At 35.6% G+C, this 24,206-nt stretch overlaps 2 protein-coding genes across 2 annotated transcripts; both read left to right on the top strand.

Annotated features, from left to right (window-relative positions):
* The first annotated feature begins 104 nt into the window (after positions 1-104).
* On the top strand, positions 105-24,045 carry LOC116165730. The gene is made up of 6 exons (XM_031480393.1): positions 105-197; positions 858-978; positions 18,148-20,151; positions 20,202-20,367; positions 20,419-20,538; positions 22,483-24,045. Exons 1-6 carry the CDS (start codon positions 105-107, stop codon positions 22,670-22,672), a joined length of 2,694 nt encoding a protein of 897 aa, XP_031336253.1. The 3' UTR covers positions 22,673-24,045.
* Positions 6,470-7,553, top strand: LOC116166049 (26S proteasome non-ATPase regulatory subunit 10-like). Its single transcript, XM_031480872.1, has 3 exons — positions 6,470-6,739; positions 6,787-6,996; positions 7,049-7,553. The coding sequence occupies exons 1-3, from the start codon at positions 6,502-6,504 to the stop codon at positions 7,441-7,443; spliced, it is 843 nt and encodes a 280-aa protein (XP_031336732.1). The 5' UTR covers positions 6,470-6,501; the 3' UTR covers positions 7,444-7,553.
* Positions 24,046-24,206: the final 161 nt, after the last annotated feature.

The raw sequence follows: 24,206 nt of genomic DNA, 5'->3' as shown, positions 1-24,206 counted from the left end.
GTTGTTTTTGGGACCTATGACTTTATCCGTGGCAATCCTTACATATCCTTTCGCTCCAAGACCATCGATTGCAGAAAGAACTACCGCTTGGTTGTTCATCGGAAATGCCAGATCCAGTGACTACAATGGAAAATAGTGGCGATTTATCGTTACCGTTAGATGTCTGTGGTTGCGAATTGATCGACATTTGCGGTTTCGTTCGTTTTGGTTTGAAAAATGTAGAAGAACATTTGGTTCGGTTATAGGAAAAGAACAGTAATAAAGATTTCGAAGTACCACTTTATCGGTTAACGATTAACGAAGTGAACCTTTTAACTTGTAACCACCACTTACGCGGTTATAGCATTATGGAAAATGTTTCTCATGTTTATTATACTGTACAACCTGGCAGTTTTAGTTACAAAATCATTTTTGTCTTGTCTGATTGATTGAAACTACAAGATTTGTTTATCTTGTGGAATATCGCTTGTCACATTTGGACAGCTGAAAAGATCAGGAGTTGGAGGGCGGATGACATTTACCTATTAAAAAAAACGTTCTAATATACATAGTAGCCAAATTTACCTTGCTAGTTATTAGTTGAATACGTTCTACTGTCAAATATAAGGGTAAATGAAGATAAAATACGAGCCACCGTTTTATGTAATATTAAATGTAAAATTCTAGTCCGAAGGTTTCGCTTTAATTACTGAAAATGGATTTCCCAAGTGGCGAATAACAAAGTAGCGCCCCTATCAAAATTTGTATTTGGAAGGTCTTTATATCCCTTACTGTCATTATCATACCGTTCAAGTATAATCGTAAGAACAATTCGCTTTCGAATCGATTCTGAAAATTCAAAATATTATTTGTTACAGATTGAAGTTTTGGAAACATATTCAAACCCTCGTGACTCCAGGCAACAATTAAGTCAAGAGGAGACTGATATAAAATGTTTTACTAGTCCAGATCGAGAATATTCCCAACCATATACTACCGGTAAGTTACACATAATCGTACTTTATCTACCTCTAGCTTCAGAAAGTCTACGAGATAATACCAAATTTTTAACAAAACCGCTATTACCACTGCACCCTGCTTATGGAAATCGATTTCGACCATTCCTTTAAAATATTGCGTCACCTAATATGAGTCATTCATTGCCGCTCGTTATCCTTTCTCACATGTAGGAAATAAAAGACTTCTGCATCTTTCTTATTGAAAGTATGAGGGATGTACATTTGCGAGGGTAACTTCAAATTTAAATGGAATTTACTAATACCATAATTAAATCAACGATTTGAAGTAATCCTTTGAGGCCATCTAAATTGGGACACCTACATCTTAGCTTTACGGCAACCGCCCATTTCGTATTGTGATGTTTTCAAGTTGAGTTAATCATTCCAAAGTGATGCAACATACATTATGGATGGCATTTTTAAGCAAAATCAAAATTAATGAGTACCTACCTATTGAGTATTGCTTTGGTTAGGTATATTCGATCATCCTGTAAACTGGTACCATTTTACAAGTGTGTTGGTATTTATTAAAATACGGGCTTTTCTTTGTGAAAGTTGGTAACATAACTTTATACGGGTATGCTGATTCCAAAAAACCATGTTGCACCCCTAAATCCTAAACCCGACGGTTAAGGTGGGAAAATTAGAATTCTAAATGGCTGCGACAAGGGGCAGCTGGCTTATATTAATATATCTCTTTTTGTGTGGCGAATATCGTAATTTATGTAATGAATGTTTAAGAACATTAATTATCTTTCAAATGACTCCATGCTTGACCGGAAGTAGCCAAAATACGAAATTCTTGCAGAAAGTAGTAACATGTTGGTATTTAGTTTATCTTCTATATTTCTTGACAGCTTAAGTAGTCGTTTTATTTTATTGATCGCCGTCAAATTTCGGTTAAAATGAGCAGCAGTTGTGATCGAAAGTGAGAACCGGAAATACCAAATAAAGTAGGACAGTGTGTATTATTTCTGTACTTATACAATATTTGAATATTGAGTAGCTTAAAAAAGGTCAGAATTAATTTAATATCGTCTCTGGTTAAATTCGGCAAACAATGCCAGCATCAGGCTACAAATAGAGCATATTAATTATAAAATAATAAATTTATAATTAATATTATACTCTATTTGTAGCCTGATGATAGCATTGTATGCCGAAACTCGTAGCATTTTCCGCCTTTAAATGTTATTACTCACCGTAATTGAATTTTACAACAATTAAAGTTTTGTGGGGAATGGTTTGTGTTGGATCTCCATTAACGATTGACCCCATTGTGTGATAATCAACATTAAGATGGACCTCAACAATTAGGCTAGATGTCATTTCTAACACTTTCATCTCCAGGTTGTAAGTTGCATAGCAGTTTTTATGCCAGAAAATCGAAGGGCATTGTATGTTCATAGGCACTATCAATTCGAGAAATTACATCTTGGTAGACTGAGTCACTTTTAGAGTTTGTAACCATCGCTGCGTTTCTTTGTATGGTACATCGTCAGCAAGCTCAGTTTTTTTGTGATAGTCAGATGTACATTTCCAGTAATGAAAAGTGGCGTTTACACAATAAATCCATATTAGGCAATTAATTTACAAGAAATAATCTTTTTCAAAAAAAGGGTACCTTCACGGTTAATATTAATTTAGAATATTGCTACATTTAGTACTTCTGTTTCTCACTTTCGGTTACAACTCTTGCTCATTTTAAGTGAAATTTCACGGCATCAATGAAACATAAGGACGACTTCAGCTCTCAAACATTATAAAAGATAAACTAAATATTAAAATGTTGCTACTTTATGTAAGAATCCCGTATTGTATATTCTTTACGTAATTTCGATATGAGTAGAAACTTCACTATCGCTTCTTGTTACACAAGACACTATTTTTCTCTGTAATTTCTGTCACATAATGTTTGTCCGAAACCAGCACCCAGACTTACCATGTTAAGTAAGGTCGCACGTTATAATTGTCGTTGCAATAAGAATTGGAAAAATATACTAATCAATAATACCATTAAAGATTAAACTATCAATTTTACCGAAGTACATGGGGGGAGTTTCTACCCGATTAGAACAAGTGCAAGGAAAGGGATTGAGATCGAAGGGATAACCGAAGGTGTATTGAAGCTTAAGTTCCTGTTCCGGAGATTTGATGGTCGTACATTGAAGCGTACCTAATTGAATAGCAAGATGAACACGTAAATAGGTGTCCATTCAAAAGGTATCATACATAAAGCTACCTTATATTGGCATATTTTCAAAATTCACATTACACTTTGTTGTTAAATCCAAACTAAAGCGCTGCTTTGATGATTTACATATTATGAATAATCAGAGAACGTCAACCGCAGAGAATCTACCTTCCACAGCGATAGAAGGTTCTGCTTATTACGCTTATGAAAAGGCGATTAAAATGTAATTAATTCAATTACCTGAAACGGTTTTAAATTTAATATACACTTTACCGCATTATAAATAACACTCCACACTATTTCATTTCGAATTATAACAATCAGCATTCATTGTTAATAAGCAAAAGCCTTTGGGGTGAAAAACTGCGTTATGAAATCACATTTTCTGCCTTGTCGGTGTCCTCCGGGACTGTACGGGAAAACAATTTTTAATTCGCTGTTTTTGACATTCAGGGCATAGTCGTGGGTCTGCCTTTTGGATGAATCCATAAATGACCAAAGCGCGAGTGACAAACAAATTTCAAAGTTCATTATTAAAACGTTAAAATGCATTTGATATTAACGTCACGTCGTTATTTAGCATTAGTTCAATGTTTAAGAATTGAATTTCATGTGTATCGATTTAATTAGAAGAACAAGCACGATGCCGGAGTAGGTGGGGAAATGGAAAATGGACAGGACCTGAGCTTTAGGTGCTATATAATTTAATATTTATTTATTTAGTATATAATTTCAATTAAGGCTCCCCTCTCTAGAATAAAATACAATTTTGAAGTACAGAGGTCCACAATAATAATATTCGAGAAGAACTTTTAATTAGTCTAGGCGATAAAGACATCTAACTGGACATTTTGAGGTGGAAAAGAAAAAATGGTGGAATATGTTCAGTTAGGTGTCAGAAACAACATATTAAAAATCCCACCACCCAGACCCTGTGCTAAAGGCTCCAGCAACCCCACCATCCCCCAAAAACCGTGTTTTCGCTCTTTTTAGCTGATATCTCGCGATCTATGAGGTCTATATGAAATATTTTTAGCTGAAAATATTTCTCGGGAAATTTTATACAAGGTAGATACTCAGAAGTTAGCCTAGGTGTACCTCTTAGCCTAGGAATTTCATAAAAGAGGCGAAAATCATCAATTTTCGTGGCTTTTTGCAAATATATCGCGACCTTTAAGGCTAGATGAAATATTTTTAGTTGAAAATGCTCCTCGTGAAATTCCTTACAAGGTAGATACTCAGAAGTTGGCCTAGGTGTACCTCTTGTCTAGAAAATTCATAAAAGGAGGCGAAAATCATCATTTTCGTGTTTTTTTGCGGTTTTTTGCAAATGACCTTCAGGGCTAGATGAAATATGTTTAGCTAAAAATGCTATTCGTGCAATTTCATACGAGATAGGTAACTGAAGAGTTGGCGTAAAGTCACCTTTCACCTTCAACTTTCATGTGTGAGGAAATATTCATTGTAAAACAAAATTTCTATGTACCATTTATTCACGTAAAAACAGTATTTTCATATTAAAATATTCACACATTCATTTATACCTCAACGTAATCATTATCCTCTGCAGATTCGACTTCTTCAAGCTCTTCGACGTCCTCTAGTGCTAGTGGGTCGTCTGAAATTACCGACTCGTAGTTCTCCTCGCCTTCCGCTTTACCTGCATGGGCACCCTGAAACGACGACGTCGCATTTAGGCACGATCTTCCATGACACTGGACGCAGAATTCGTTCTTCAGACCTACAATAAGAAGTAATGCTTCTTGTTGTAGGTCTGAAGTGTAATGAACTCTGCGTCCTGTGTCATGGAGCATCGTGCCTAAATGCGACGTCGTCTCTTCAGGGTACCCATGCATCAGGTAAAGCGGAAGACGAGAACTACGAGTCGGTAATCTCAGACGACCCACTACCACTAGAGGACGTCGAAGAGCCTGAAGAAGTGGAATCTGCATCTAGTCTATAACTTTTGATTGAGAAGTCTGATCGAAAAAGTACGAATTGATTTGGATTCTACGCACCCAAATTAATAAGAATAAGTGTTTTCCCGGGAAATTTTGGTGTAGTCGATTTTTGGTAAAAAAGGAAGGTTATACACTGCCTTTTTTTGAGCCCGAAAAAAAAATTGTCTCAGATCGACCCGGAAAAAAATTTTCTTATAGAATGTGGCCTGTAGAATCCATAATTTCAAACAGTTCCAAGATTGGGATACTAGTTCAAAAGTTACAGCCCTTTGAATTTTTTTTCAAATTGGTTTCTAGTCTATAACTTTTGATTAAGAAGTCTGATCGAAAAAGTACGAATTGATTTGGATTAGTATAAGGATAATGATTACGTTGAGGTATAAATGAATGTGTGAATATTTTAATATGAAAATACTGTTTTTACGTGAATAAATGGTACATAGAAATACTTTGTTTTACAATGAATATTTCCTCACACATGAAAGTTGAAGGTGAAAGGTGACTTTACGCCAACTCTTCAGTTACCTATCTCGTATGAAATTGCACGAAGAGCATTTTCAGCTAAACATATTCCATCTAGCCCTGAAAGTTGCGATATATTTGCAAAAAACCGCAAAAAAAAACACAAAAATGATGATTTTCGCCTCCTTTTATGAATTTTCTATGCTAAGAGGTACACCTAGGCTAACTTCTGAGTATCTGCCTTGTAAGAAATTTCACGAGGAGCATTTCCAGCTAAAAATATTTCATCTAGCCCTAAAGGTCGCGATATATTTGCAAAAAGCTACGAAAATTGTTGATTTTCGCGGCTTTTATGAATTTCCTAGGCTAAGAGGTACACATAGGCTAACTTCTGAGTATCTACCTTGTATGAAATTTCCCGAGAAATATTTTCAGCTAAAAATATTTCATATAAACCTCATAGATCGCGAGATATCAGCCAAAAAGAGCGAAAACACGGTTTTTGGGGGGGCTGGAGCCTTTAGCACAGGGTCTGGAGGGTGGGATTTTTAATATGTTGTTTTTGACACCTAACTGAACATATTCCACCATTTTTTTCTTTTCCACCTCAAAATGTCCAATTTGCCAATTTTACAGTCTCTATCGCCTAGACTAAATTTCTTGTTGCGAAAAAATTCTGCGTGTATCATATTTCAAACGGCGAATTGTCTACGTGTTGGGTCTATTATTATGCTTTATTATTGTAATACATTTACCTATCAAATATCAATATCAGAATATGATATCCCATGGCTGGTTTAGCTTATCTCATTCACGTGTCGTACTAATACTAGAATTGCCCTTTCCCAATTTCATTTGCAATAGTGCTATGTAACAGACAAGTCCAATGGCATCTAAGACAATTGTAACGTATATTGACGAAGATAGAAATACAAGTTTACATTATCTTGCGATACGTGGTGAATTGGAAAAAATTGAAGAAGAATTGAAAAGTAATAACGAAATCGACCCAGGTAATTACCTAGGATGGACGCCTCTCATGATGGCGACCCGTTATGGTAACATTGACGCGATAAAATATCTTTTATCGAAACATGCAGATGCTACCCGTGTTAATAACTTTGGTTTGTATTTATTTTATTGCAAGAACTTGGTAGATAATGCTTTTTAGGATGTAACATCTTGTTAGCGGCCGTTGCATCAGGAAGTTTAGAAGTAATTGCCATAATATTACAACACCTTCTCTTGGGAGGAATATCCAAGCAAAGTATGCAACACATATTTTCACCAATATCGCTCGCTATTTTATTTGATAAAATCGATGTAGTAAAGTACTTAATTGAAAAGGGATTCTGTGTGAATATTGCTACCCCTATTACCGGTATTTGGATGTTATTTTTTGATGCCAGTTTATTATTAGTAAACTATTACAGAATTGACACCAATGACATTTGCGGCTACTATGAGAAACGCTGAAATCATTCACTTTCTTCGAAGTAAAGGTGCAAATGAAGAGAATAAGTTAGAAACTACTCCTGGCCCACATCATCATTATTCGGTCACACCACAGCCACTATTTTTTGTAAACTCCCCTCAAGCCCAACTGGTCTGTCTTTCTCCAATGCCCAACCATTGTCCAGAGCGCCTTCCAAACTTCAATGCAAATTCACCCTTTACGTATCCTCAATATTTTTTCCCTCAGAGCTTTTCTCATTATTCAAATTCCTCAAATGTACCACTGCCTTGTGAACCAAGTGTAAATGTCGAACGTCCTATAATTTTCCATAATAACAAACTAGTGCTGTCCCCATATAACACACCTTATTAATTTTTTAATTTTGACAAATATATTACGACTTAAAGCTTTTTAAAAAATGATCTAAACATTTATAAAATTTCCTAAAATAATGAATAAAAATATTGATTTTATAAAGTAAATTAACAGTCTACTATTATTTGAATTGTGTACAATTCCTAAGAAGACCAAAAAAAGTGCGGAAAGGGTATTCTGACTTACCTGTAACTAAAATGATAACCTAAGGAGCTAAGTACAAGTAAATTAGCACTAACCAATCACCATGTCAGTTTATGTCGGGCAATTGAACGTATTTCCTGCTGCATAGTAGCACCATGCTACAACAAACAAGATTTTATACATTTTTGAGTGTCCATTTCGCATTCACTAGCATTTGTTAGCGCTCTATTGGTCATGAAAAATTTTTACAGACATCCAGATCTATTACTATCGCATTTTTCAACGAAGTTGTGTGCGCTATTGGCACAATCGTGGCTTCTGTGCCCGGTAAGGCCCAAATAGCATCGATATGTTTTAAGAAAGTACTTTAGGAATCGACAATGTCAACATTCTTGTTTATGGGGGTACTTCTTTGAAATTTAACCACAGATTGTGTCTGGGCAGATCCCCTCTTCTCTGTACGGTTTTCGGTATTTTCCTTTTTTCCTGTACTAGCTCCAAGACTGCTTCGTTTGTTACCCTAGCCATTCAGCTAATCCTCATTTTCCTTCTATAGCACCACATTTCAAATGCTTCTTTCCTACTTCTATCTTCCCTGCTTATAGTCCAGGTTTCTCATCTGTATAGACTATACTTCATATATGTACGTTTTTAGTAGCCTTTTCCTAATTCCTATATTTATCCAGGATCTTAGCAGATCTCACTTTCGTTCAAATGCTTTTTTTGCTCTGCGCTATCCGGAATTTTATATCTTCCTTGGTACGATTATCTTGTGTAACCTTATACTACCTAAATAGCGAAATTCCTTTACATACTTTAAAGTTGTCGTTTACTATTCGGATCTTTATCATTTTCCTATTCTCTCTTTTTGCGCATTTGCTTACTTTTGTTTTTTTCCTTGTTGATCTTCATACTGTAGTCTCTAGCTAGTATTCTCTCCATACCGTTTAGTCCTGTTTCTATAGATACATATCTCCCTTTCTGCTAGATTACTATGTCGTCCCCATACTTCAGTATATGTAATTGTCTCGCCCTGCACTTAACCCTTATGTTAATTACTCTATATATTTATGGCTTCTTCTATGTAAAGGTTAAATATTGCTGTCGACAAACCGCAGCCTTGTCTAACTCCTTCTGCAGCTTGGCCTCCACCTCCTCGCCCTCTACGTTAATCACCGTTCTCTGTTCCTTGTAGAGGTTTCAAATTACCCTCCTATCTTTATATGCTGTCCCTGTCTCCTTCATTACTTATAAAGTGTTCCAATTAACCCTATCGAATGCTTCTAAATCTACGAAAACCATGTAAGTTGTTTTTCCTATACCCTCAGCCTCTCATCTAAGATTGTCCTAAGTAAGCTGGTTTCTACTCCTAACATATCTCCAGCGTTTACCTATTGATAATTCAGGATTTCTTCGCGGAAATCGTTGATAAAGAAGGGGACGGTACTTTAAACGTATAACTTTTTAAGGGTTGCAGTGTTGTGAAGCTGATGTGTGCAAGCTGTTTCGGCCCTTTACTACAAATATAATTAATACCATTCACCAATTAAAGGTTACGTGTAGAAGCAATACGTAAGTGTGTGGTTGAATTTTTACGCTGCAAAGGGTTGTTGTTGAGGTTGAATAAGTTAAGTGCTTGTCTTGTATGATTAGTCTAGGCGATAAAGACATCTAACTGAACATTTTGAGGTGGAAAAGAAAAAAATGGTGGAATATGTTCAGTTAGGTGTCAGAAACAACATATTAAAAATCCCACCACCCAGACCCTGTGCTAAAGGCTCCAGCCACCCCACCATCCCCCAAAAACCGTGTTTTCGCTCTTTTTGGCTGATATCTCGCGATCTATGAGGTCTATATGAAATATTTTTAGCTGAAAATATTTCTCGGGAAATTTCATACAAGGTAGATACTCAGAAGTTAGCCTAGGTGTACCTCTTAGTCTAGGAAATTCATAAAAGGAGGCGAAAATCATCATTTTCGTGTTTTTTTGCGGTTTTTTGCAAATATATCGCGACCTTCAGGGCTAGATGAAATATGTTTAGCTGAAAATGCTCTTCGTGCAATTTCATACGAGATAGGTAACTGAAGAGTTGGCGTAAAGTCACCTTTCACCTTCAACTTTCATGTGTGAGGAAATATCCATTGTAAAACAAAGTATTTCTATGTACAATTTATTCACGTAAAAACAGTATTTTCATATTAAAATATTCACACATTCATTTATACCTCAACGTAATCATTATCCTCTGCAGATTCCACTTCTTCAGGCTCTTCGACGTCCTCTAGTGCTAGTGGGTCGCCTGAAATTACCGACGTTACAGCCCTTTGAATTTTTTTTCAAATTGGTTTCTACTCTATAACTTTTGATTGAGAAGTCTGATCGAAAAAGTACGAATTGATTTGGATTCTACGCACCCAAATTAAGAAGAAAAAGTGTTTTCCCGAGAAATTTTGGTGTAGTCGATTTTTGGTAAAAAAGGAAGGTTATAATACACTGCCTTTTTTGAGCCCCGAAAAAAAATTGTCTCAGATCGACCCGGAAAAAATTTTTCTTATAGAATGTGACCTGTAGAATCCATAATTTCAAACAGTTCAAAAGTTACAGCCCTTTGAATTTTTTTTCAAATTGGTTTCTACTCTATAACTTTTGATTGAGAAGTCTGATCGAAAAAGTACGAATTGATTTGGATAAGTATAAGGATAATGATTACGTTGAGGTATAAATGAATGTGTGAATATTTTAATATGAAAATACTGTTTTTACGTGAATAAATGGTACCTACATAGAAATACTTTGTTTTACAATGAATATTTCCTCACACATGAAAGTTGAAGGTGACTACGCCAACTCTTCAGTTACCTATCTCGTATGAAATTGCACGAAGAGCATTTTCAGCTAAACATATTTCATCTAGACCTGACGGTCGCGATATTTTTGCAAAAGACCGCAAAAAAAACACGAAAATGATGATTTTCGCTTCCTTTGATGAATTTTCTAGGCTAAGAGGTACACCTAAGCTAACTTCTGAGTATCTAACCTTGTAAAAAATTTCACGAGGAGCATTTTCAGCTAAAAATATTTCATCTAGCCCTAAAGGTCGCGATATATTTGCAACAAGCCACGAAAATTGATGATTTTCGCCGCTTTTATAAATTTCCTACGCTAAGAGGTACACCTAGGCTAACTTCTGAGTATCTACCTTGTATGAAATTTCCCGAGAAATATTTTCACCTAAAAATATTTCATATAGACCTCATAGATCGCGAGATATCAGCCAAAAAGAGCGAAAACACGGTTTTTGAGGGATGGTGGGGTGGCTGGAGCCTTTAGCACAGGATCTGGAGGGTGGGATTTTTAATATGTTGTTTTTGACACCTAACTAAACATATTCCACCATTTTTTTCTTTTCCACCTCAAAATGTCCAGTTTGCCAATTTTACAGTCTCTATCGCCTAGACTAGATGGAACGTTAAATAGAAACATTTTTCAGTATTGAAGCATTGAAGTCGTTGTTTTTACACCAGGGATCAAAAGGATAAAGGAATAGCATCAGGGACCCTCTGCCTTTCTTTTTCTTGTGAAGAGGACTAGCTTTGTTCCCTGCACCATTTTTAATGAATTAAATAATTTTTACAAGCAAGCTACAGTTCAGAATAGTCCTTAAAAGCATTCTACACATTTTATAGACGTGCATTTTCTATATTCTGCTCCAATGTAAAAATTGTGCAAAGTGTATGGTGTTATGAAATAATCCTGTGGCACACACTTTAATAAATTTTCAGTTTGAGAGAGAACTTAAATTAACGCATGTAACCGCCCAAATCTTTCTTTTGCTTTGTTTGATCTGTTAGCTTGAAAGGAGAGTGTAATTAGATTTAGAGTTCACGTCGCTTATTTTAAAGACTTGTTAGCATTGGAAAATACAATCGGCAAAATATAATATAATACATACAATTGCCACTTCAATACCTTCTGTAATCTTCGGGTTTTATAGGGGGTACCGATCGATGATGCCAGTATAGTGGTTAATAAAACTTCAAAGCGGAAAAATGCATCTAGAATACATCCATTTCATTTGATCCGGAGGTCAATTAGGCAAAATAGGATAAGTAAGGAATATAACAGACAATGCGTTGATAGAAATGAAGGATAAAATAGCGGAAGTCCTTAGTTACATTTTTTCAATCTCGAACTTAACATTAATGATGACGGTTGTCGAAAAATATTCTTAGGGTGAGATTTAGTTCCGTAAGTATCGTACCCAATCAACTTCGCTCATTCATCGAAATTTCCATTTTCCCTATTATTAATTTTCTCGCATTACGCAATTTTTGGTCGCAATGAAATTCAAGTAATTCTTTAAAAATTAAAGGAGCGGGTGTTTAAATTTGTCCGCGAAGTAATTTCACACGTCAATGTAACCACAAGCTACTGACGCATTTCATTTTAGATTACTGTGTGTTTTCGAATTTAATTACGCCGGATTAACAAGAGGGGTGAAATTCGCATGTATCGTGCAGATGATGTATTTACCACGGCGAATATTACCGTTTGACTAAATTCCGTTCATGTGTCAAATTTGAAATAAATTTCTTAATTTGTGACATAAATTTAGTTCGGGAAAAATCTGTCGAGTTAGGGAAGTAACCACCTACTGCCTATTTATTGCGTTTATGAGACATTTATTCTGAAGCCAAAGATCTACGACATATATTTTTTTATAGTTTGCAGGATCTCAACTACAACCCTTCTTAATTCAGACATTTATTAAAATTTTACACCCTTGCTTTCCATATCTATACGTCGGGGATTGAAGGAAACAGCGTGATTTACAGCTTTGATATACATGAGTTTTCATGAAAGCCGGAATGAAAACCTTTCTCTACTTTTGGAAAAAAATTATCAAATTTTTCAAATAATTATGCGCAACCATTTGTATGCCAAATGAAAAATGATTGTGGGAGACTCGTGTTGACGGGCGACAGATTAATAATTATTCTGATTCCTCATCGCTATTTCATCTTCAAATATAAAAGATTCAAGATTCTTGAGAATAACGCGAAAAACTTTTTCTGTGTGACTATTGGTATATGTTCGACATACATAAATCTACTTGGAGTCTGACAGCCATACTTCGTGAATGCCTTCTGGATTCTTTATCAATCCTTGGATACGAGGATAATCTTATTTATAATCCCTCGCATTATTTTTCTGAAATTATGACGAAAGAGTTAACAAAATGTACGTTAAGCTAATAAATAAATAAGCATCAACTAGTTAACTGAACATATTTTTGCAGGGTAGGTTGTCCTTAATAAGTGGAACACCTCAGATTCAGACGTCTAAAAGTCTTTCAGTATTTCCTTGACCATCAGTTTCAACAGGAATAGGTGGTGGTACCCCTTCATTGAACATAAAAATATTTTCGCATTTAGTATAGTCGTTCTATGCCAAAAAACTGCAAATAGAAAAAATAATTCGCGTAGTTCCAATCTTTTCGGGAACGTGTGGGCAAGGTCCTCTGATGGTTATGTAATAAAGTCCCCATCCATTTCAGTGCCGCCGGTAGGAGGGGAGGGGGTACGATTTTGCGGTTTTTCGCATATATCTCGAAAAGGGCGCATCGTAGGAGAACATTTCAAAATCGAAAGCATTTAGCACAACTTTGCTTCATATACATTTTTTCGAAAAAATCGCTACCTATGGGATTTTGAATGTTCAGAAAACGTTTTCGATCGAAGTAGGCTATTGCATTGTTCCCGCCCCTACTGACTGGCCGAAATTCGATACCCTAGTTCGCAATCATATTAAATACATTTATTCTGACAATGAAATTGCAACTTTATGATTTGTGCTCTACCGTATACGTACGTTGGATCGGTTTTATTCACATTTTGGATATCTTTCTTGAATTGTGCATAGTCACCATCAACACGGCCCTAAAATTATGGTCATAAGAAATACATTGTAAACTTCAATCCAAAAATTGAAGATTAGTTTCCAAATCAAATACTAGGTATTTGATATTACCGATTTTGTAATTTTTTTCCCTGTTGAGTGTAAAAATCCAATATGGCGTTTATAAGAAATAAGAATCTGAATGTAATTTACACGAAACCCATAAGTTATACAAATTTTAATTTAGCACCATCAGCAAGATGAGAAAAATGCGATCTTCTATCTTCTTACGAAATATCTTTTGCTTTCAGCATCTTTTAAAATTTCTAACTTCACTGCCTATGGGATGTGACAACACCATTACGCCAAATCACACAATTAAAGTTTCTTTTATCTTTAAAGTTTAAAGTAACCAACCTTAAACCTTTATAAATTTCTGAATATAGTATTCTGGGTTCAAGTGGAAGACCAGGAACGGCACATGATGAGGGCCAGTCCCTGAACTTGCACCTGTTGGCCACAATTCTGCAGTAACCTGATGTTTGTTTCGATAGTATTGAGTTATTGGGCAGTAAAGGCATTTATTATTATTATTATCAATTTTTCATTAACTAATTGTTCATAATTTAGTCGATTTATTTTTTGAAATTTTATTAAAACACCATTCTAGTGATAATAATTCCTATAAGTTACATCATTACACGGTACACTACTTTACTGTATTTTACTATTGTACTTTGTCCTGTAATTGGGCGATAAGCCTGTAGGGCAATAAATCAATAAATAAATAAATAAATAATTACTTATTTATATTTTACATTAATTTTGCAGGAAGCGTAATTACATAAATATCGTTTATTAGAGCTTCTAAGTGAGTTTGTGTTTTTGGATTCTGTCCGTCCTTCCATCTGTGTATGTACTCGCGAACGGTTTCGAATTTTCCAATTCTGTTTTCAGTATTATGTCAACACCCAAGGAAGAACTGATTGGATTTTCAGTGATTGAGGAGTGCTATTTTTGTTACAAGTTTATTAACGAGTGACAAAACGCGAGTTTATGTTTTTGGACTTTCTGTCCGTCCGTCCGTCTCTGTACATGATTACTCACGAACGGCTTCCAATTTTCCAATTCTGTTTTCAGTAATAGGTAGACAGTGTTCAAGGGGATAACTGATAAAATTTTGGTCATTTGCACTTTCTGCCCGTCCGTCTGTGTTTGTCGCTCGTTGTCTATATTTGCTTGAAACAGTTCATTGAAAATTCAGTGCTTGTTTGTCGTTTTCTACTACGCAATGTACAATTTCGAAAAAAAACACAGAAAAACAGAAAGAAAATTGTGTTTCTTAGTGCCGCTTTTACTAGTGATGGTAAAAGTTTAAATTTAGAACTCTTATGGACGGTTTTTCCAACATTATTTATTTTAGTTTAATCAGGAGCGGACTGGGTACTTACGGGCACCACAAAAACAACACAACAACTTCATTTTAAAGTATTCCTTTCTCGAAAATCAATTATAGAATATAGTTTTTTTTTAATTGCAGTTGATAATTAAAGGTAACAAAATATACATAATCCAAACGAGACACGTCAGTTAAAAGGCAGAGTTAAAGTATTGAATGTCAAAAATTGAATTTAAAAATCATCGTTACGGTACAACCACATTACAGAAAATGTGATTTCATAACACAGTTTTTCACCCCAAAGGTTTTGCTTATTAACTATGATTGTTATAATTCGGTATGAAATAGTGTTCAGTGTATTTCGAATTGTTATCGGTGCACCTGATGGTTACCGAAAATTCTTCAATAATTGTTGATATTCACCTTTGTTGTAATTGGAACGAAAGGGAAAACGGTAGGTGGAAAGGATGAATGGAAACCTTTCCTTTTTTGAATTGGCGAATTTTGACATTGAGTGTATACCCATGCCGTTTTAAGTCCTTCTTCAGAGTTCGCATAATTACGACAATCCGCGAAATGGGCGGTATAACTTCTTCGGAAAAAGATTCTCATGTTGTAGTTTTTCTATATTTATTTTAAATTTATTTTATATCCCCCGCGTCAACACAGATTATTGTAAAAACTCTGCATTGCTAGCAGCATTACATCTTTATAATAGTGTGCATATATGGAATAACACCATAGATATTTTTTATATGTCCCTAAGGCAGTTTGCAAGATCGTGTGATAATATTCAAGAACTGTAAAAAAAATTTTTTCACAGCATTTTTCTTTTTTATTCTTTCTTTTGTTTTCCTTTGTCTTTTTTTATTTAAATACTCTTAACATATTTTTTTATATTCAAATTTCGAATAGTTTCTTTTTAAAATTAATACATGAACATTGTTATTGGGGGCAACCTGTTATGTTCATAGATAAAATAAATAAATATATTGCTTCTTCTGCATAATAAACAGACAGCTTCATTATCATAGGTTATAGTTGAAATTAACCGAAGGAATGGTAGAAATTCACTCGAGTGCTTGTTATTGCTTATGTTAAAAAAATTCAATTTCAATAAAATTGAGTTTGGCTATCAAATGTTCGTTCAGATTTCTGAACGGTGGGTGCATTTGTTCAACTCTTTTAGTCCTTCAAGAATTTCTTGAGATGTAAAGCCCTTTGTGTTAAATTTAGCTTCCATGTGCAGAATAGCAGGGAAACGATTTCAAATACTTCAGTCTAATGACGTCAAAGTCTTATTGAGTTTTCGAGTTAACGCTCATCAATGTTGTTTTATTGTAGCTTCCTCGTTGGTAGCACCGCCTTTGTTTCCATAACTAATTGAGACACAATGGAGCGTTAACGCTGGCATTCCCACTTCATTTAATGTGATATAAAGTTTAAATTATAAATACTTAGTGGAATATTTACACAAAACGTAGCTGAAGATTGTGTCGGATGAGATCAACAACCAGTGTCATCGTTTTATCTCGGCTCTGACAAACAAATTACTGTCAGTAGAATCGATACTAATGTCACCAACAAATATTTCGTTCTAAATACTTACCACATACATTTTCTAGATAGTTTTCTAAAATAGATAAGTAAAATTTCATTATAAGAGGGTGAGTTGTACCTATATACCAAGCTAAAGTTACCTTTATGAATGTAAAGCCACTTATATCAAACACTAGAATCATAATATACATAATAGCTTTTAATCATAATGATGAAATCATCGGCGGGTACCGTTATAGTGAATATTTCAACGGGTTTCAATTGTTTTGGAAAGCACGATTATACTTAAGTTCTTTAAAATTTTAATTGTGAAAACAGCGTCTGACTAAATTGAAAACGGCGTTCTGCTCGGTTCTAAATAAACGGAAAATTGTTACTTCCTCCCCTAAGTCTGACGATTTTCAATCAATTTTAAGCAGATTATCCTCAACTAGCATTTAATTTTTCTTAAATGAAAGTCAATAATTGTCAAAATAGATAGTGGGGCATGAGCTGGGCTCGTATCTAGTACTCATTGGAAAGGCGTTTTTCTCAACTGATATAGGTTCGAAATGCGAAAGCTCTCAATGATTGAAAATAGGTCTAGTTCAAAGCTACAACCCACTCGATTATCAATATAAAACGCGGAGTCGCCCCGTGTACGTTCATTTCTGTATAAAACAAACTACAATAAGCATCTCCAGTATGTCGCTATTTTAATTTAACTTACGATCCTTACTTTTAGCATTCATTTAGCAAACTTAATTATTTGTAAACACATAAAGACAAGGAAGTAGTTTATGTCAAATCGCGTTCCATTACAATAATACGTGCACTTTAATTTTTTGAGACTGCATCAGGTACATTAGTGGAAGAAAGTAAGAAATGAATTAATGAGATGCTCAATCCTAGGAGACTGTGAAATACTAGCACCCCTATACTAATCCCTAGAGTTATCTCTTGAGCATCCCATCCACCTTTGCGGTTTGCCTACAATTTAAATAGTCCACGCGTTACGGCGATTTTCAAGAGCGTATTCGAACTCCACACGTCGTCGTGCTTTCAAAATTTTCGGTTTTCAGCCCAACGCTAACGTAATTTATCACTTTTAAAAGTTGGCTGAAGTAATTAATCATAAATTCGGGACTGCTCAAAGAATCCACGTTTTTAAAACTTATCCAGGTGCCCATATAAATTTAATTAAACTAAATGGATCTCAAGTTTATCCCGAAACGTTTCCATAAATTTTCAAAGGAAATTTAATTTTTTAGGGGTTATATTATAATTATTAAAAGATTCTTCTGTAAGTAGTCGCTAAGTTGTTTTAATTCATTTTCACTCCCCTTCTAAACGGTTTCTCCCTTTTATTCTTGTAATACTTTTTTAGTGAATACTGATTAATATGATGCCTAAGCCCACCTTTGTTTCCGAATTGCCAAGTTCCCGTTCTGGGCTATTAGAATGTACGGAATATATGTTTATGTGATATATTAAGTGAGAAAGTTAAATTACAAACAATCTGCAAACATGTTTTCAGATTGGACACATTTTTAACATTAAAAAAGGAGATGATGCAAAATGACGTATGTATTCTGCAGCTGTGTTTATGTTATCCCCTACGCGTTTAAACAAATCACCCCCTAGTATAAAAATGCCACATAACGTTGGTGTAATTTTTGGGTTTGTTATAAAATAAAGTAATATATGATTTTATTTACAGAGGGATCCTCGGAGCCTTCCTCAGATGAAGACTTTTTTGGTCATCATATTACACTAGTTAAACCGCAAGAATTAAATTCGCCCGATAGCATAGCCGAAGCAATACTACCGTTAGTTAATGTTCAGTCGCCAACGCGTAATGATGTTAAAAGGCACCCTTCCCCGTACTATTACGGTGACTTATATAAAAGTAAAGTTGACGAATCTCCCTCCAAACCGAATTCGTGCAAAAAGAGTTTGAGCCTCGATAAATCGGAAGGAGAAAGTTCTGCGCCATCCAGAATTTCAGCGTACAAGGGGTCCGAAGCAGATTACTTATTAAATCAAAATTTAGATAATCAAAAAACGTTTCACCAAATCAAATACTGGAAAAGCTCAAGTTTAGATACTCCCAATATAGACGAACCTTTCCGAGCCAAGCAATTTAGTCAATTATATTCCAAGAAGAGTTCGAGCGTCGATACTCAAAGCACTGACTCGCGTGATGCGGCACCTGACGCGGTTATGCCTCCTAATAGATTGACCTCACCTTGCGCTTGCTTTACACCAGATGATGGATTAGATGACGACATGACACGACAAAGGCATGTGTATGAAACTGCGTTTGATTGTCGCATCAACAAATCTGATGACGATCTAGATCAAATTGATAAAGTTTCAAACCACCCAGTGCTTGTCCAACTTAACGGCAATAAAACATCGCGACTAGATTCATGTTACAAAGCAGACTCCTCTAGTAACGGCTACAAAGTAGCTGTCGTTTGCCCTCAGCCAATCCAAAACGACAATAATTCTGTATCAGCATTGTCTCAGACATTGCAAGATATGCAACTGGAACCGGCCGAAGAAACGTCCACCACTTCTGGTGTACTATCGTTACGATTAAGGGGTTATACACCATCTCCTCCGTCCACGGCTCCTCTACCAACCAAATTTCATGGGAAAGATATTGTTATGAACAGTATTCGCAGCGCACCTAACCTCCCCTCGCACCAAAAATTGCGTTTAAAAGATCTACGTTTACCCATTAAATCTTTACGTGGCCGATCGCCAGCTAGTAGCAGCGGTAGTTTACAGGCACAAGGAAGCATTTTTGACATCGAATTCGGTGCAAAAAATAATTTGTCGGAATTTAAAGGATGGTCCGGCCATCAAGATAATTTGAAACACGAAAAAGAACGAATACTAGAAATTAAAGATAGGCCTCGTAAAGATCTGTTACTATTAAAAAGACCAAAAGACTTATCAAAAACCTCTGTCCTAGAATTTAAGGAACGAAGAAGGCGATATAAGTACTCAAGCACTGAAAGTATCACTACCAGCAGCAGTGGCGGAAGTATGGAAAGCATTCGCAGCAGCACCAGCGAAGGAAATAGAAGTACCACAAGCTCCGAAAGTCACCACTCATCTTCTCTAAGCTCACACGATTCCGATTCAGGAACGAATACCGGATTCTCGGCTCCTCAAGCCGGTTTTTTAGCGCACGCTAACAAGCTACATATTCTCAGTCCAATATCTGACAAATCCTCGCAGGAACCTATATCGGAGACATCGGACATCAATCGAAATAACAACTCTCAGAAATGCTCGCCGGATGAAATTACAACCCCAGAGAACACAAAAACGAAAAGAAGAGTGCCCCAAAATAAAAACTTATTAAATCTCGGATTTCATACGGGTGATGCAGAAATACAGGGTTCAGACAGCGGTATATCCATTCAATCGCGAGAAGGAATAACGTCCAGGTTTGGCTTTGCAACTGAACTTTCAATTCCAAATCAACAGGATTTTCCCGACCTCCCGTTTGATATGCCGAAGTTGCGGAGGAGAAGGATAATGTCCCAAGACGCCTGCACCTCTGGTAGTGCGACTTCCGTAGATTTGCGAGATTTGCCGTTTGACATGCCAAAACTAAGAAGGCGATTACGAATACAACAATGTAGCAATGAATCGAGTGTGTCCCAAGCGTCATCCAGCCAGAGTGTTGTAGAAGCTGATATGCACAGTAAGTTTTCAAGTTCATTCGTTACTACCATAACCGTGAAATGATTACAGGTAGCGATTTTCGACCAAAACTTACATTAAATTTGACAGATGTTGGAAAACGTCACAGAATAGGATTAGGCTTAGGCCTGGTAGGTTTACGAACGCATAATCCCACAACTTCTGAAACAGTCGCAAGTAATTCAATTGATGTCAACGTACCATTGGAGAAACAAGCGTAAGTGACTCCTTTGTGGTTTTAAATTTTTATTTAATGTGAAGTTTTCAGATGGTTTCATGGGGCAATCACTCGAGTGGAAGCTGAAACCGTTTTGCGATTATTAAAAGAAGGTAGTTATTTAGTGAGGAATAGTGAATCTACGCGGCAGGATTATTCTCTCTCACTAAAGTACGTAGGATCATTAATTAATCATCTCATAGTCTTTAACTAATTTTTTATAAAATACACTCCCTTTCTCTTCTCTCGGTTTGAGAGAAGTGCAGTTAGAGTGGAATGGTGGTTGGTGTGTAAACTTTTCCGTTACAGGGGTCGTCAAGAAACTTTAAGATCTTGGTAATCCGAAATGCGACTATCCTTCGAGGCTATCGAATGTGTAGGTTTCGGTCCCTTTGAACAATCTTCGAAATCCTTCTTCTCGACCTATGTAGTTTCAGGGTTTGACGGTACCGTCAAATCGAAAACAATTTGGCAATATAGCCAAATAGGTGCCAATTGGTCAGTGGTTTTAGGTTGTTATTCAATTTTTCACATTTTCTAGGCAAAAATGATGCATTTGAAACGATTGGTATAGTACATGGGGATCATCCCTTTGGCTACCGGTAAACTACCACGAGCAGGCACTATCAAACGCTGTAAAAGCGAAAACAAAAACCAACACAATATAACAGGCTTTGGATAAGAGAATTCACCTCCCACTCACTTACACTCACTACATACGTTCTTAACTTCTTACAAACGTTTTTCAACTTACAAACCATGCCTAATTTTTTTCAGTCAAAAAAGTGTAGCCATTAAAAGCGTGTAAGTTAAATTAGAGAGTGCGCATTTCACTTGAAAAATGGTTAATACGATCATCAATTAGACAATCTGAAGCAACAAGTTGTAACGAAGGAAGGTTAGTTCCTTTATAACCGATTCTTCATTTCAATCCAATGGTTTTCTAGGGGACTGTGGTTAATTTGACTGGAATTGTACACAGTTTGCACTCTTTTCTGAAATTAACTACATCTGGACCAAAATGTCTTAGGGCATTGGTTTACCCCAAAAAATCGGAAAAGATTTTACGTTTTTGAATAGATTCCGATCACTTGTAGGTACTAATTATCCTCTCGCAGTTGAGTGGCTAAAAGAGTAATATGACGATGACCGCAAACGGACCTGCTGCTTCAACTTTACCTTCGGAAACTCTTCAGCTCGACATCACCAACGTAAACAACAAAAAGAAATTGCCATTGTCGGAATTGCATTGGAATCTCATCTTTGCAGTTTCTTGAAAAGGCCGATCTAGTGATATGGTTAATACCCTCTGGTTAAATCAAGCAAGAGTCACTAGTTTGAGCTTGGCTCAAGCTGGATCTCAATTGGTGCCGTAGAAGTTTACGTTGTTTTTTTTGAGAGACTGCAGGTAGTCCCTACAACCGATTCTTCATTTCAATTCAATGGTCTTTTATGGGATGGTCAATGATCTTCCACGCGCTGTGGCCATAGTATCTTTTTTGTATAGGTATGTATAAAAAAACCGTAACACTTAGAAACTGGATGGTTTCATTTCTGGAATGAAATGCACATTCGCCATGGTCCCATGGTAGCTTCGTGGTGTGGCTTTTTCCAGTGTACGATTCTTCTGTATAAGTACTGGAGCAGGCGCTTAACATTTGAATCAAACACTTTAGCTTATCCGGAAAAAAGATTGCGTCTTTTAGTTTTCCAATCTTGATACTGGAGAACATGGAAAACCAGTACCTATCGTGCCTCTTGGTGCATTGGTCAAGTCAGTGTACTGAACTCAGTCAGTAAAATAATAAACTGTAAAACTTGTAAACTAAGCGCCATGATTGTATAATAGGATTCATAAAAATTCTATAGATTAGACCCATTGCGCGCCATCACCCCAAATGATCGTTGGTCAACCGAAAGTATATCTTTGAACATGAATCTTTTATAGAAATCTGTTGCAATAGCGTGCAATTGTTTTGGCTGAACCTATTCTTGGTGAGAATTAAAAGTGTTAAGATAAGAGACTGAAGTATGCCTGTGAGTCTATAATTTCCAATTTTGAGCGTGAATGTTTAAATTGTGTAAGTTTAATGTAAGTAGTCAATTTTATTCTAGGAGCGCTCGTGGATTTATGCATATGAGGATACAGCGAGATGGTAATGACGGTTCATTCATTTTAGGACAGTTTAGTAAACCATTCAGTTCGATACCTGAAATGATTAGGCATTTCTCATTGAATCGGTTGCCGATAAGAGGAGCTGAACATATGTGCTTGATTCAACCAGTTATAGCACAGCTTTTGTGATAAGGGTTTAACATGGTTGTGAGAGGTTGGCTAAGTTTATAGGAATTGCAAAGGATAGAAACAAAAATATTTTAGCAGATCGCTTACTTTCATAAAACCTTCGAGATACTGTTAGTACCTTAGTCTAGGACGTAGTTTTTTTCAGAATTTTGGTTACGTAATTGTAGTTTTGTGTAAGTAAGGGATGTCTACCATTGGCTTCCAGGATTTTTCAAAGAGTTTACTTAGAGATAATATGTAATTATATTACGTTTTTACAATGTATTCCATATTTAATATGGTTTGTTTAATATGTGCAATATCGGTTTGTAGTATTATATTTTTGTGCTGTGTATATACGTTAATGTTATATTTGTCCATTTAAGTTATGAGAATATATGATATATAAGTTTGATGTGTGTATAATGACAAAACTTCTTGCCAAAGAAAATGACTGTGAATATTTATACTTACTACTTATTTATCCAAGGCACAGGATTTATCTCATGGTGAACGTTACTGAACTTATTGCAAGGAAAAATTGTGGATATCTAAGATCTTCTCCTTTACGAAACAACTTCGGTCCTGTATGTCCAAATCATAAATGAGATAAATTTATGCCTTGAATACACTCAGTGTTATAATAAATTATTATTATTTACGTAAAATACACATAGATCTTAGATCAATGTTGTAGTAGTACATAGTCTTCTGAGATTTAAGAGAGGAAGATGAAGAAACTTCAAGACTACATAACTTTAATATTAAATTTCTGCTCAAAATAGTTTTTACTTTATGACATAGGTCTTGTCAACAGATTTTACTTACTTCAATTACAGTCAGTACATTTAGATCATAATTCAGGTATGTGATTCTGCTACAACTGGAAATGTAGCAAAAGATTAATCTTTATCTAACCACACAACGAAATAAGCTTGAACCATTGATAAGCACTATACATTATTCAATTTAGTATATGAACAAAATCCATATCACCGGACCGAACCTACACCAACCTACCAGGGAGATCTTTTTTTATTAGAAGGTAAGCACATTTTTTGGGACAACGGAAATAATGCAGAAACCTCTAGTCATATAATATCTTTAAATTAAGGGTACGTTAACCCCACCCTACCACATCGTGAGATACCTACCCATATACCTTCTAGTATAAAAAGTAAGACGCCTTAAACGATGTTACTGAATTACTGCGGTTATGTAGATTATATCTTGGAAAGCCTGGATACTTATGTTGTTACTTTAGTCATGTTAAACTAGTATTATTAATTGTTTTATTTACTTCAAACTATGTATATATGTTATAGAGGTTACATGGAAAGCATTATTTATATAACACCTTGTATAGTTTATAGATTTGCGATAATTGTGTTAAAATATAGGATTTAAATATATTTTGAAAATTTATTAGGTTGTAGTGTGAGGATCTTAGGCACATTATGTCGATGAGCAATCGTTACGGAAATGGAGACCTATATCAAAACTTAATGGAAAAAGTAAGTTGGATGCTACATTACTACTATAGACTGCTCACTTG

Source organism: Photinus pyralis, unplaced genomic scaffold, assembly GCF_008802855.1.
Source record: "Photinus pyralis isolate 1611_PpyrPB1 unplaced genomic scaffold, Ppyr1.3 Ppyr1.4_LG3a, whole genome shotgun sequence".
NCBI lineage: Eukaryota > Metazoa > Arthropoda > Insecta > Coleoptera > Lampyridae > Photinus > Photinus pyralis.
The sequence above is the reverse complement of the archived record's forward strand: the minus strand, read 5'-3'. Positions and strand labels throughout refer to the sequence as shown.